The 14,757-nt window shown below is 52.2% G+C and overlaps 1 protein-coding gene across 2 annotated transcripts in view; it reads left to right on the top strand.

Moving 5' to 3' along the window:
• SLC24A3 (solute carrier family 24 member 3) overlaps window positions 1–14,757 on the top strand; it is a 429,317-nt gene that overhangs the window by 397,564 nt on the left and 16,996 nt on the right. For both annotated transcript variants that reach the window (XM_072943709.1, XM_072943710.1), the window contains 3 exons: window positions 6,421–6,587; window positions 9,355–9,469; window positions 10,599–10,711. In XM_072943709.1, the coding sequence (XP_072799810.1) occupies window positions 6,421–6,587; window positions 9,355–9,469; window positions 10,599–10,711 (395 nt within the window). The remainder of the gene's footprint in view (window positions 1–6,420; window positions 6,588–9,354; window positions 9,470–10,598; window positions 10,712–14,757) is intronic.

Here is a 14,757-nt window from a genome sequence, read left to right as displayed (position 1 = left end):
TGTTGGAGTTTAAATGACCAAACCCTCCGCGCCTCCCTCGTAAGCCCTCATGTGCCTTTTCTGTTCCTTCCTAAATCAGCGCAAGCTGCGTGGCTTACCCACCCGCTGGGTGGCTGTGGATTCTGGCAGTCAGAAGTCAGGCACGGCCTGGCTGGCTGCCCCGAGGCTGGAGGGGCCGTGATGGAGGTGGCAGCCGGGCTGTGGCCCTTGCCGGGGGCCCCGCACATGCAGGTTCCTGGCAGGAGGCGGTTCCTGGTGGGTGTACGGCTGTGGCTGTCACTGGGGGCTGCTCCCTGCCCCCGGGGACCCCCACCTTCCATGTCGCGTGGCCCCTCGCTCTTCAAACCAGTCCCGTGTGTCGCGTCTGGTCCTCCTCACACTCCTCATCGCTCTCCCCTCTGGTTTCCCCTTCTGCCTCTGAGGGCTCCGGTGACGGATCGTGACCTCCTGGCCTGCAGGTCAGTTTGGCCCCACAGTGTGGCAGAGTCACGGGACAGGTGGTTCATCCTCCCCACGGGCTCTGAGAGTCGGGGGGCAGAATCTCGGGGCTGCGTCTGGAATCCTGTCTCCCCCAGCCCTTGTTCTCAGTCCATAACCAAGCTCCAGGAATGCTCACTTGGCTAAAGCCCTTCCCTGATGAGGGAGACAGCGGGGCCAACTGAAGAGGCCGTAAGTGGCCATGTGCTGCCTTGGCCGTCGGAGCCCAGGAGGCCCCACACGCACCCCTCCAGGTGGACAAGGACACGTGTGTGAGCAGACAGACCGTCGCTCAGGACGGAAGGGCCCCTCGGGCCCCGTGTTCCCTATTTCTCACCTGGTCAGATCAATGCCAGACCTAGCTGTGAGGTTTCAGGGCACCTGGAACTCCTCCCGGCCCGCCTCTGTGATTAGGATGCGGGTGCGGAGGACCCAGGGCTTCTAGCCCCACCGCCATGCCCTCCCTTGTGTTAGGAGACGAGGCTGCCTACAGGTGTGGGCTCGGGAACCCCCCTCAGGCATCCTGCGTCCTTTAGAAGCACAGGCCCGCAAGGAGGAAGGATGCTCTGTGTGGTCCTGCCGCCCCCAGGGGCTCTCAGCTGCATTCCACCGCGGATGCTGCAGGTCTGTGGGCCACAGCGGGGTGGCAGGACCAGAGGCCCGGAGTCCCTACAGCCAGCCTCACGGCTCCTCTGTGACACTAGTTCAGGGCCAGGTTCCGCCTCTGGAATGGAGAATGGGCTTGTCCAGTGACGGCCCCCTGTTCTCCTCCACCAGCTGCTGAGAAACCCCACTCCCAGACTCAGAAACCGCCCCCTGAGGCTGGTGGCCCGGCGTCCAGACTGGCCCTCCCCCGGGGGCTGACCTCCTCGCAGCCCCAGTGAGCAGGCCGGAGGGGCCTCAGGCCAGCAGAGGGCACTCGAGGGTTCTCTCACGCCAAGCTCCTGGTCTGATAAAGGGCCCTCTACGGGGTGAGGCTACGTCCCCCTCCCTCCCATGGTATCCTGCGACGTCCTGGGCACCCTGTTCCTGCCATCAGGGCGTGACTCTGCTGTGTATAACGAACAAGTAGTAATCACGTGGGTTTATGGAACTGTAGGAATATGTAGGACACGCGTGTGCACGTGAGCATAGGTGTGTGTGCATACATGCATGCCGTGTGCAGGTGCATAACATATGCATACAACATGTTTTCTACATGCTGCACACATGCAATGTATTGTATATTAATAGGCAACTATTTATACATGTTAACAGATTGTACATTTATATACAAAGTTTCTGTGTATTTAATATATTGTATACTATATAATGTATACACAGATACTAGCATACCCGTGTTTATATGTGCATGTAACGTACGTAGAGGTTACATAGATTTTTTTGTTCTACACACCTGTGCGTACTATACACACATGTCTGCATGCATGTAGATTGTACACATAGTCTTACTGTTTTATGGAAGCAGAGTTAATTTACATTGTTATGTTAGTTTCTGGTGTATAGCGCAGTGATTCAGTTATATATATTATTTTTCATATTCTTTTCATTATAAATTATTACAAGCTATTAAATATTGTTCCCTGTAAATTCTTATCCCTTGTGAGAAGATAGCCTTCTTGCTGATAGGAGAAACACTAACATGTGTATGTAGGTAAATGCACTTCCCTGAAACAAACACTGAAAGGAAATACACCAAAATATGAGTAGGTTTACCCTGGTGGAATTATTTTTTGTTTTCTCTATATTTTCCATTTTAACACAAGGTGCATTTTTATTGCCCACATAATTAGAACAAATTTACATCCTTAGCCCTACGTCTGCAATGCTGAGCGATGACTTTTTCTCCATCCAGCTTGCTAAGGACTGTAACTTAGTATGCTGGCTGACGGAAGGTAACGCAGTGATCTGTTCACAGTGCATAAAAATATCGACTCATCGTGTGCACCTGCAGTGTTCATATCATACTGCATGTTCATTATAACACAATAAAAATAAAAAATTAATGCAAAATTTTAGATGACTGTTTAAAGGAATACAACTTAGGAACAAGTCCCTTGATTTTTAGGGGCAGTGGCTCTCCAAGGGATGCTCTGTGCTCAGAGACCCCGGCTCACACGCTTGCTTCCATCCCGGACTTTCAGGCTGACTTTCGAGAGGTCCCGTGATCGCTGGTACATGGGTTTCAGGCGCAGGGAGCTGTGTTTTCTTTGTTCGCTGCTGTACCCTCAGCGCTGAGCAGTGCCGGCACAGAGGGGCGGCGGCATTGGCGTCCAGTGAATATTTGTTAAATTGATGAATGCACCTGCCTCCCCGCAGTGGGGCGGGGGCTCTATTAGACCACGCGGCAATGGAGCAAAAAATGGAAAACTGCCCAGAAGCACTGTTGACTTAAAGAGGAAAGGAACGATTTTTACGCCTTTATTTTCAGAAATGGAAATTTAGACTAGCTAAAATCTAGATGATTCTCATCTGATGTCTCCAAATCTCTTCAGAAGCACATGTCTGCATCACTTGGCTTGTTCAGCGAGCTACTACCTTTGTTACTCTGCACTCACGGGCACTTTCCAGATAAAGCTCATTGAACTTGCCCACTGTTTGCGGTTGTTACGATGGATCTATAACTTAAAGAAAGCGCCTGTAACATTTTTAATGATGGTGAAAACTGCTTTCTAGGTAGAATGCCCTCCCAGCGTCGAAGTCAGGCTTTTTAAAGCAGCTGAAAGGAAAAAACTCTAAACTCCCTGGCGCTGACCCTGCTTGCAACTTTCCCTCCTCAGTATCGTTTTCTAAGCTCTTGCAGTCATGGTTCTGACTCTATTTTCTCCTCTTTTTTATTTTCTGAAGAATGAGAGAGAGCCAGGGCGAAGTCATTTCTCTTCCCATCCGTGTGTTTCTTTGTGACTTTATTTAACGTGTATTTTAAAGCAAACCAAGTCTCCCCCTCTCCCTGCGAGGGCGTCAGGAGGACCGGAAGGCGGGGAGGGGATGCCGAGAGCCCCAGGTGGCTGCATCACTTGTCACCACAGTGCGGGGTTCAGGAACACGCGGAATTCCAGGAGGCGCGTGGGGGCCAAGGGTCTGGCCGTGTTGTGGGCTGTGCAGCGTTTGAAAGCTCCTCACAAAAAACTCCCAAGCAGTCTTGCTTCGTAATCCCGCCAGACACAGCCAATGCCTCATTGTCCACTTTGCCATCTCCAAACCTTAAATCTGGCAAGATGCAGGGCAGCCTGTAGGAAGAGACTTCCCCTTTCTTCATAAGGTGTTTTCTCTGCTTTACTATGCGCCTGTGAGTGGGATACCGTTAGGCTCTCAGAAACAAATCATTTTCTTTGGTCTGATTAGATTGTTCACAGCGACGTTATTACTGTTGATGTAATATGTTCTGAGGACGTGATGTATGCCCTGCACTGTTCGTGGCACCAGAACAGGGGTGAGAGGGGGAGGGTCTGGCTCAAGCGGTAGGGCACATGCTTAGCGTGCACGAGGTCCTGGGTTCAAGCCCCAGGACCTTCACTAAGAAAGGAAATAAGTAAACCTAATAACCACCCCCTCCAAAAAAGAGATGCTCGCCAAGCTATTAAAAAAAACAAAAACAGAAGAGTGAGCAAGCTGGAGAAGACACGTCGTTGTAGAGTTTATATTCTGGTTTGGGGGTAACTGAGAATAAGTGAGGAAATAAATAATGATAATTTCAGATAGAAAACACTTGCTAAGAAGCAAATAAATGCAGGTGATGGGAGGGCGAAGGATGGGGTGGGGCGAGTGGGGACCTGGCTGAGACCAGGTGATCTGAGGGGTCTGGTGACACTTGGGCTGGAGGTGCCCTGCGCGACAGGACGACTCAGCCCCGAGAGCCACATAAAGGGAACCACCAAAGCAAAGTCTCTGGGGCAGAAAGGAAGGGGCTTGGAGGCAGGGGCATGTGTCAGGAGGGTGATGGTAAGTGGGAGTCCAATCAGTCAGTCATTTGCCTTGGTGGCTTTGCTCCGAGGGCAGTGGAAGCCAGGGGAAGGTTCTAGAGCGGTTTGTTTTCCGTGGCAAGCAGCTGGAGGTGGGCCAGGTGAGGGAGCAGGGAGTCCCCTTAGGAAGCCAGCCCTCCTGCCAGCTCACAGATGGAGGACCTGGCCCCAGGCGGGGCGGTGGGGAGAGGCAGCTGCAGACAGACCGAGTGCCCTGGGCGGGTTGCCAGGGTCGGGGTCGGGGTGAAAGATTGGCAAGAGTCAAGAAGATTCTGAGGATTTCGACGCCAGCAACTTGCAGACTTACATGGTCCCAGCCCCTGTCCTAAGCGTTCATTGAATTCTGCCTGAAACTGCAAGCTCAGTGTCTCTGTGTCCACGTTTTACAGACCGGGAAACTGAGGCTTAGGGAATTTAATTAACTGGGCCATTCGCCTCAGACAGAGCAGGGAGCCGACCCAGTGCTGTCTGATGAGAAAGCCCTCCCTCCCCCGAGGGGCCACCCCACCATCCAGGGAGACCAGGGGCCAGAAGTGACCTTCTGTAACTTCACTCTGCAGTTCTAAGAAACTGGAGACTGGTAAGAGAGACATGAAGTAAGTGCTGGATGCCAGGGTAAAATTATGAAATCAATTTTGTTAAACACTGTATTAATCACTGTTCAAAATGTAATTTTAAAAATACCTCTTTAACCTTGGGGGAAATATAAAATGACACAATCATCTTAGAAGTCTGTTTAGCAGTTTCTCATAAAGTTAAATAACACCCTCCCTTATGACTCAGCAATTCTCCTCCTGGGTCTTGGCCCCAGAGAAATGAAAACATGCCACGGAAAGACTTGCCCAAGAAAGCGCACGGCCTCTCTAGCTGTGATACCTGAAAACTGGCAGCAGCCCAAATCCCACGCACAGGAGACTGGATAAACAACCCGCGGGGTGTTCTCAGGATGGAACAGTCCAGGGCAATTAGGACCGGATACTGACACACGAATGAAACTCAGAAAGACATTGTGTTGAATAAAAGACAGCAGATCCCCAAAACGCCCTATGATTTCATTTATTGGAAGTTTTACAGGAAAACCTAATCCGTGGTAGTAGGCAGTGGAATGTAGACCAGCAGGAGGCACAGGGAACTTTCTGGAAGGTGGAGATACTGATTGAAGAAGGAAGTATGTATATGTGCACAAAATTCTTTTCGGAGGTGAGTTGGCACTTAAGCAGGAGGGTAACGACTAAAGGAGACCGAATGTGTTTTTTAAATCCGAGGCCACAAGAAGTCACGGTAATCCAGTCCCCAAATAAGCCGTCACAGCTGTCGCAGATCCCCAGCACTCGGGCAGCCGAGATGTAGGCTCGGGTCATCACTGACAGATCCCTCCTCTTGGTCGTGGCAGCAGCTAGTGAGAGAGCCAGGAAGCAATCATTACTTTGCAAATCCGCAGCAGCTTGGAATGCAAACACTCCAGCAGCGTTTTGACAGCCTTGAGAGCGTACATACCGTCCTTCCTTCGCGATTTCAGCGAATTGACAGGCGATGTTGAGCAACCCCACTAGATGGCGCTGTGACCACTGACGCCTTGTAGTCTGGGACCACATTGTTGCATCCCTGGGGAGAAGGACCAGAGGCAGCTGGTGGCCTTTACCTCCCCTCCCTCATCTCCTCCTGACCCCCACACATGCCCCACACCCCCTTCTGTGTCCTGAGACTCTTCCTCATCCTTTTCCACTGGCTCCATCTGCCAAACTCTCCCCCGAGCCCTGTGTTACTCAGACGTGACTCATCCTGTCATTTTGAGGCCTAACGAGCAGGTGGGCAGTGGATAATTTTTTCTTCTGTTGGTGGTGGAAAGCCACTTGAGTCTTTGAGCAAAAGAGCAATGTGGTCAGATTTATGTCACAGGCCTTGCGATGGGGTGTCAGTATCTGAGGAGCAGAGAAACGCAGCTCGCTGATTTTTTTTTTTTTTGCCTTTATTTCCCCAGCTGGCAAACTGGAAACAGTGAAATGGGCGTTCACCTGGCCCCTGAGCTTCGTCTTATACTTCACTGTCCCCAACTGCAACAAGCCCCGCTGGGAGAAGTGGTTTATGGTGACGTTCGCTTCCTCCACGTTGTGGATCGCAGCCTTCTCCTACATCATGGTGTGGATGGTGAGTGTGTCCAGGCCCCCAGGCAGGGACAGAGCTCTTCAGAGAGAAAAACTCTCAACCTGAGGGGAGAAGGGGCAGGGGTTTCAGCCCAGTAACTGTATCAGTCAGCTACTGTGGTAGTATGCTGCATAACAACCAGCCCTAACATTGTGATTTAGAATCACAAGAATGTTTCCTCCTACTCATGTGTCAGCAGGTGGACTGTGGGGTGATTAATCTTAGGAGGCACTGGTTAAGCAGTCTGCTTCGAGCTCCAGCCTGATTACCTTTGATTCAGGCAGCAAGTGGGGTTCGTGTTCACTCTGTGTGTTTGCTCATCTGTTTTGGACCAGTGGCTACCTGGGGGATGTCTTCTGGTGGGTCACTGGACAGCCAGAGGGTGTGGGCAAACACAGGTGCTTCCTGGGCCTTGACTCGTGGCTCCCACCCACACTCCATCAACCAAGCCCAGTGTCAGTGGAGTGGGGAAAATAAGTGGGACGCTCGAGTAGGAAGAACAGCAGAGTCACAGCAAAGGGCCTGGAGGAAAGGTGTAAGGCACGGGGGAGAGGGAATCCGTCTATCACAGCCACTTCCCCGATCTCAGGTCAGTTTCTTCAACCAGAAAAGAAGGGCGTTGGACCAGCTGACCACCCAAGGGTCCCTTCTGAAGCTGAAATAATGATCCAGGGATTGGCATTAATTGAAGGGCTGTGGCTTACCAGATCCTCTGCCCCAAAGCCCGTTTTAGGAAACCCAGCCATGCAGAGTGCCCTGTCCACGCAGGACTCTGCTTTTTACCTGAGGAGGGAGCCTAACTCATTAGAATTAGAGCTGGGCAGAAATTAAAAGCCATGACAAAGTTACGCACATCTGATGGTGCCTGAGTGTCGGGTAGAAATACAGTGTAAATTCTGGAGAATTAAACCTAAGAGCTGAGGAAACAAGGTTCTGAAAAGATTATTTTGGAGGTAATAACAGCTGTATAAACTTGACACAACTAACTTGTGTTTATCCCTTGCTTTCAGCCTCACAAACAAGTGATTTTTTTTTTCAACTGAAATCTTTTAGCCAGAGGTGTCGCCCTCACCCCGTGTTCACGCACACTCTCACTTGACCTCGCGCTGGGGGCAGGTCTGGGGAGTAGCCTTGGTGGCCCGATGGTTTTCTCCAAAGCCCAGTAACACGCAGGTTAGCCCCGGGACCCGAGGTTCCCCTTCCTCCTGTCTGCCTCCTGGCTCTCTTGGGGGGTTCTGAGAAGCCCTGAGGAACGGCTGGGAGTGAGGGAAAACCAGGAGGAGCCCCGAGACCTGGTCCAGCCACCTGGAGAATCGCTTCCCCAAAACTCCAGCCTCAGCCGTAACCATGGTAACCGCAGTAACAGCGGGCGGGGCGGGGGCGGCTCCTTCCCAGGCGGAGCCCCACGGAGCTGGACGGATTCCCGCAGGGACCCCACGGAGGGTTAGAAAGGGTGCGGGAGCTCATTTAACAGAAGGCTCCAGAAGAACCTGAAGAAATGCTGTGTTTCTGCATGCACTGTCCTCCCTGGAGCCCGAGGCCGCCCCGAGTTGAGTGCAGCCCTGAGTGGAAGTGAGGTGCAGTCTCTGGTTTGAAAGGGGCCGAGCCAGGCACCCCCCGGAGGTCACTACCATCCTCCAGGTCTGGGCAGGGAAGGAGCGAGGCCAGGTTCCAGCGGAGGTGTCCCTTTCAGTTGCTGCCCCCCGAGTGTGCGTCTAACCACATGCAGTTTGCATTTTTTATAATTTTATAGAAAGTGGGGGGTCGAGTGGCATCCAGAATGACCTGATCATTTCAGCTCTTGCAATTTACCCTCTCCTGGGGTGATGTCCACCACACTGGTCTCTTTCCGCTGACCTCACTGTTGCCACCGGCCCCTCCTCCTGCCCTCTCACCACCTGCTTTCCTCTCAGCTTGCCCAGCTGGTCCAAGCCAGCGTGGGCTCATTTGCATAAAGGAAGCAACGCCTCTGGTGTCTGGTGTTCCCACCCCACGCTGACTTAATCCCTCCTGTGTAAACAAAGGGGCCCTGCCCCGGCTCAGGGGCCTGACTGCAGGGTGTGAATGGCCCTCTGCTGCTTCCTGGCGTGCGGGCCTTGGACAGGGCCTCAGTTTCCTCATCTGCAGAATGGGACTAATATTAGCACCTCCTCTATGGGGTTGTGGTGAGGATTAAAAAAGTTAAAACCCGTGATCACCCCTGAGCACAGAGCCCAAGTACTAAGCAAACAGAAGCCAGCGTAGTATGGAAGATGGTGTGGAGAGAGATGGTGTTCCCAAGCTTGGAGGAAGAGAGGAAAGGAGCCTGCTGCTCCTGGCTGTTCCTACAAGACTGGGTGGCGGGGGTCAGCCCCTCTGCAGGTCTAGTAAAGGCTGACTGTGCAGGTGGGACTCGGACGCTCAGGTTCCCTGCACAACCTGGCAGCATCCGGTCTGGGTTTCCCAGGAGCGTCCTGAGTTCAGATATTGTCCAGCTTTTTCTGGAGCTGTTTCTCCTCTCTTAAGCCCCTCGCTGTCCAGAAAGCAACAAGTGAAAAAGGCCAGCCTTCAGGTGGAAAGCACGTGCTCGGTAGCCGCACGCCGGCCCCCCGCCTGCAGCCCCGCTCTGCTCCACGAGATGCTCCTTGCATTCTGTCTTGGTGCAGAGAGCAGACCTGGCCCCCCGGGGAGACTGTCCTGATCACAGGCCTTTCTGCTTCTTGATCAGAGGGTCCCCAGACTGGTGGGGCTGGGCTTGCCCTCAGCTCACCGCCTCCTCCCGCCCCCCCAGGTCACCGTCATCGGTTACACCCTGGGGATCCCCGACGTCATCATGGGCATCACCTTCCTGGCGGCTGGAACCAGCGTGCCCGACTGCATGGCCAGCCTCATCGTGGCCAGACAAGGTGGGGCCTTGAGGGGGCAGGGAGGGGACGGGGCCACGTGGCCATCACCGGGACGCCAGATCCTGGCTGGGAAGGAGCCACGGGCAACTCTGGTGCCATGATGGTCAAAAGGCTTCTTGGCATCAGAGGAACAGAGAACAAGTCAGAAGACCCGCCCTTGAGGAAGGCAGGGACATTTCTCAGCAGCCCCGCACCCCTCCCGAGGTGGTGTTACTTTTATCATTAAAAAGAGTAATAAGTGTAGTGACACTCTTTACTGTAGTGATAATCTTTGCTGAGCAGCGCACACTGGACAAAGCAACTGAGACAAATTATCTTGTGAAACTTACACAACAGTTCTCGGAGTTTTGGACACTCATATACCCACTTTATGGACAAGGAAACTGAGGCTTAGAGAGGACAGGCCCCTACAGCCTAAGAGTTACCTGCTGCAGTGCCCCTCAAAGTGGCAGTTGCCAGAGGTCACCCTTTAGTGTGTGACAGACCCTCCCATCCTCAAAACCAGGCTCACAGTTTACCTTCCCAGGTGGACGCCCCCCCAGGTGGCCCTGCCCGTGCCCAGCACCCACTCTGATTATATGCCTGGTTTGTGCTACAGGACATTTGTTTTCAGCAAACACCGCATTTAGTGCAACCCTTAGCACAGCGTCCTGCACGGGTCCTCACGAAATTCTACTGGTTCCATTATTTTGCTTCATGTTGCTCAGCTATTTAGAAGAAGCATTGGGTACACCTGGGGGACGAAGCTGCGCCGTGTGGGCTGGTGAACTCAGGAGCCCTTAGAGACTGTCGAGTTGGTTCCTTTCTACAGGGTGTTTCAGAATTTTCGGAACCGTATCTGGTTTTTTGAACCACTTACATCTGACCAGCGACCATACTTTAAGTGGAAGTCAGCAGACAGGATGTGTGTTTCATGCTGTTCTGTTCTATCCTGTTGACAACGCACGGTCCGTAGACTGTTTCACAATCGGCGTCATCCTACAGCGATGGCCTGGGGGAGGACCGAGCTCCTGGGCTGACACATCTGTCCGCCAGGTCCCCAGCTCTCAGGCCAAAGGCTGGGAGGGTCCTGGCGGGGCTGCGCTCCCGGGACCACCTCCCTCACTCGCACGACCTCTTGTCCTCGCAGGCATGGGGGACATGGCCGTGTCCAACTCCATCGGGAGCAACGTGTTTGACATCCTCATCGGCCTCGGCCTCCCCTGGGCCCTGCAGACCCTGGCTGTGGACTACGGATCCTACGTAAGTGGCTTTTCAGCTTTTGGTGGCCTTGGCTTTGTGACTTTGTCTCAGGGCAAAGGAAATGTGGAAATACTAACCTGAGGGCGAAACAAATTCTCCTCACCAGAGTCCCTCCGAGGCCAGGCCTGCGGGGACATTCAGGACTGGGGGGTGGAGCTGGGAAATGGTTTCTGTGAAGGGAGGACGGTAGAGCTCAGAGGTAGAGCGTGTGCTCAGCATGCACGAGGTCCTGGGTTCAAGCCCCAGTACCTCCACTTTAAAAAAAAAAAATGAATAAACCTAATTACCTCCCCCCTAAGAAAATAAATAAGTAAATGAAAATTTTTTAAAGTTTCTGTGAAGGGCCAGATAGCAAATACTTTAGGCTTTGCAGCCCAGATGGTGTCTGTCACAACCGCTCAGGGCGCAGGGCTGTTTCAGCACAGCTTTATTTATAGAAACTGAAATTTGAATTTCATATAATTTTCACGTATCATGATGTATTATGATTCTTTTGAATCTTTTCAACCATTGAAAAAGGTAAAAAAAAAAAACAACAAAAAACCTTTCTCAACTCCCTGGCTATGCAAAACAGGAGCAGGGCCAGGTTTGGCCCACGGGCCGTCATTTGCCAAGCCCAGCCCTGGTGTATTGGTTTTGCGTGCACGACATTTTCAGTGGTGAAGGATGGAACACAAAACACACGATGCCCCTCCTGCGAGGGATCTGGCTGCTGTCAGACCCTGTGGCGGGGACCCCGGGCTGTTTCTCAGGGCTGACTGTGACTTCAGGTGGAACTGTGAATTCAGGGGGAGACTGGGCTGTTCAGAGAGACTTTCATGTGCTTTCCCACCTTGCCCAGTGTCCCTCTCTGCTAATACTTCTGCCCCAGACACTGTCAGAGGACCGAGGGAGAAGCTGCTGTTAGAGATTTCTTCCTGTATCTGGAAGAAAACAGTGTTCTGCCTCTGAAGTTTTCACACCCGGTCCGGCGCCGGGAGCTGGTCTCAGCGTGTGACCAAGCGCTGCCCTGGCGTGTGTGTGTGACGGCTGTGACTGTATGTTCTGTAGGAGACACTGCAGCTCATTTTATCATATGACAGTTGTCTCAGAGTTGCTCCATTCGTGGCTGCTTCCACCAGGGAAGGCGCGTCCAGCTGGTTGCGAGGAAGTTCAAATTCGTACAGAAAGTCCACTCATTCTAGTTCGTGTGCAGTTACCTGTTGGCTGGAAGATTTCACCAGAGTAAAGCCAAGCACAAGAAGGCGGGAGGAGGGAGAATGTGTCCTAAGGAGTGGCGCCCTCTTCTCTGCTGTCTGTGACATCGGGTGGTGACATGGGGAGACAGGGTGCATTGCTTTACATTAGGGGTCTGGGACAGCGACTTACAAGAGGTGACTCTGAGTTTAAGTCTGAATAACTAGAGAGAGCCGGCCGTGGGAAAATAGGGGCAGAGCAGAGTGAAAGCATTCCAGGCAACAGGAACAGCCAGTGCAAAGGCCCTGAGGCAGAAATGCACTTGGCCTGTCAAAGAGACAGAAGGGAGTCCAGTATTAGTGGGGCCGAGTGAACATGGGACATGTGACTGGAGATGCAGCTGGGGGGAGGCAGGGCCAGATCATGTGGGTGCTCTTCTGACAACTGATAAAACATGGTGATATTCAGATATACTTGATTTATGTACTCATTATTACAAAATGATGTTTGTGATGACTTTTATGAGAGATTTGGCAGCATGAATTGTAATCCTGGGCCGTATGCCCAGGAAGAAGGACCACTTAGCCTTGGCTAATTGTAAAGTAAACAGATATCCATCAGAGGCCAGCCCTTCAGTGGTCCCCTAGCAGTGCAGCCTGAACACCGTCCCTCCGCCACCGCCCGTTGTCTCAAACACGGCACAGAGCCAGGCTAGCGCCCGGCATGCTCACAGCCCCGGGAGGTGCCCTGCGCTCCCCCTGCAGGGGTCCTTCCTCCTGCAGACTCTGCTGCAGATGCACACACTCCCTGTCACTCTTCCCATGTCAAGTGATGTCCCTTCTTCCAGGTCTGTCTCAAATGCCACTTCATTCAGGATTCCTTCCTAGACCCCACCACCGCCAAATGGGATCTCTCTTCACAGCCTTTATTTCTACCTCATTCGTGGCTCTTGTCCAAAATCTGTGAACTTGCTTCATCTAAACACATATTAAGTGATACGTGTAAGAGAGACACTGGTTGGCCACTGAAGGGGCATCAACCATTAGTGGTCACAGGATTCCAAACAATCTTCCTAAGTGTGACATTATTGTCAGTCAGACTCTGATGAATAGACTCACATCAACCAAATTCACAGGAGTTTGATGTATATGCTGGAATGCCAGCAGATGGTAGTAAGATATCCAAGCTCCAGATAGAAAGTGTTCTTATTCCTGCTGATGTGTTCTCTGTCTTCCCAGAGAAAGATCTTATGTGGGAGGTATCTGGGGAGCTTCATTACCACCTTCAAGTTCACTGACTCACCAGGAGTACTCACAGGACTCCATGCAGGTCATAGTCATGGCTAAGGTTTATTAGAGAAAAGGGTTTGGAGTAGAAGCATCAGGAAAATGAGATGCATCAGGAGGGGTCCAGAGAGATTATCAGGTGCAGGCTTCCAAGCCTTGCCCCTCCCAAGCCACAGGGACGTGTGTGAGAGATGGAGGGCTGCTCATGTAGATGCATCCCTGCTCCATGAACAGCCGTGGTAGCAAAACTCAGGACCCTGCACAGACACAGGTACACACCATAAAGCTCACTGAGCTGTGCTGCGCGCTGGTACGGCGTGTGCCACTGCTTCCCGCGTGCACACCAACGTCACCCTTCACTAATGTAAAGAACATTCCAAGAGCCACATTCTCAGAGATTGGCCAAGAGCCAGTCATGGTTCAAGGCTCCGCTGGAGGTTTGCAGGATTGAGTAACCAGACCTGCTACATTCATCCCTTTCTCAACCAAGGTCAAATCAGAGTTTTACTTGTCAAAATAAGCTTTGCTCCTACTATGTTACAAGCAACCGCAAAAGCTCCCTGGGGTGGCCCAACAAAGTTTTACTTCTTGCTCAAAGTCCACCCCGCTACAGATGTTTCTCTTCTGGCAGCTCCTATAGATTCTTCAAAGAGAAACGCAGAGAGCGAGGCTCATTCCATCAGGGCTTCTGCCGCCTCGGAGTCCTTCACCAGTAGTCACCCCAAAAGCAGAGAGGGCAGAGAGGGCGGGGGCACGGAAGATGACGCAGATCATTTTATGATGAGACCTGGAGGTGGTGCACGTCCTGGCTGCCACACCCACCATCCAGATAAGTCACACGGGCCCGCCTTGATGCAGGGGCGTCCAGGCCCCCAGGTCAGCTGCGTGCCCGGGAAGCAGAGGAGACGCAGATGTGGGTGAGCGCCAGCAGCCTGGGGTGTCGGGTGACACCCACACAGGAGGGATTTGCCGGCTGGCCTTTTACCAGGGCTGCGGAGCTTCCACTGTCCGTGCATCCACCCACCTCGAGGGACCTACCCCTCTGCCACCAGGACCAGAGCCCTCGGGGTGTGCTGTCCCCTCCACTCCAGCCACGCTGACTCAGCCTGCCTTGGAGCTCCTTTTTCTGGGTCACATGTGGACCGCCCCCCTTTCTGGTTAACACATCCTTTCTATACTCACTCTGAGAGTAATATTTTTTGTTGTTTTTAAACTCTCATCAAAGTCCCGCCGCTTCCTTTGAACACACGCCACCTTGATTCTGTTCTGCCGTTCCTAAAATACTCTCTTGGGCTTTTCTGCAGTCCGCTAATCTAAACTTTACTTTTTTATTCCTTTTTTTCTGGCTGTAAGAATAATTCACAGTCTCCATAGAAAATTAGGGACACTTTAATTAGAGACATTCTAATTGGAGAAAATCCTGGAGCAGTGCCTGCCCAAGAGAACTTTCTGTAGTGATGGAAACGTCCAGGCTGTGCTCTCAGACGTGGTAGCCACCAGCCACACAAGACTCTCCAACCCTTGAACTGGGGACGGAACAAGTGAAAACCTGAATTTTTAATTTTTATTTTAATTAGTTTAAAT

This window comes from Vicugna pacos, chromosome 19 (genome assembly GCF_048564905.1).
Source record: "Vicugna pacos chromosome 19, VicPac4, whole genome shotgun sequence".
In the NCBI taxonomy this organism is placed as follows: domain Eukaryota; kingdom Metazoa; phylum Chordata; class Mammalia; order Artiodactyla; family Camelidae; genus Vicugna; species Vicugna pacos.
This window is presented reverse-complemented; position numbering and strand designations above follow the sequence as displayed.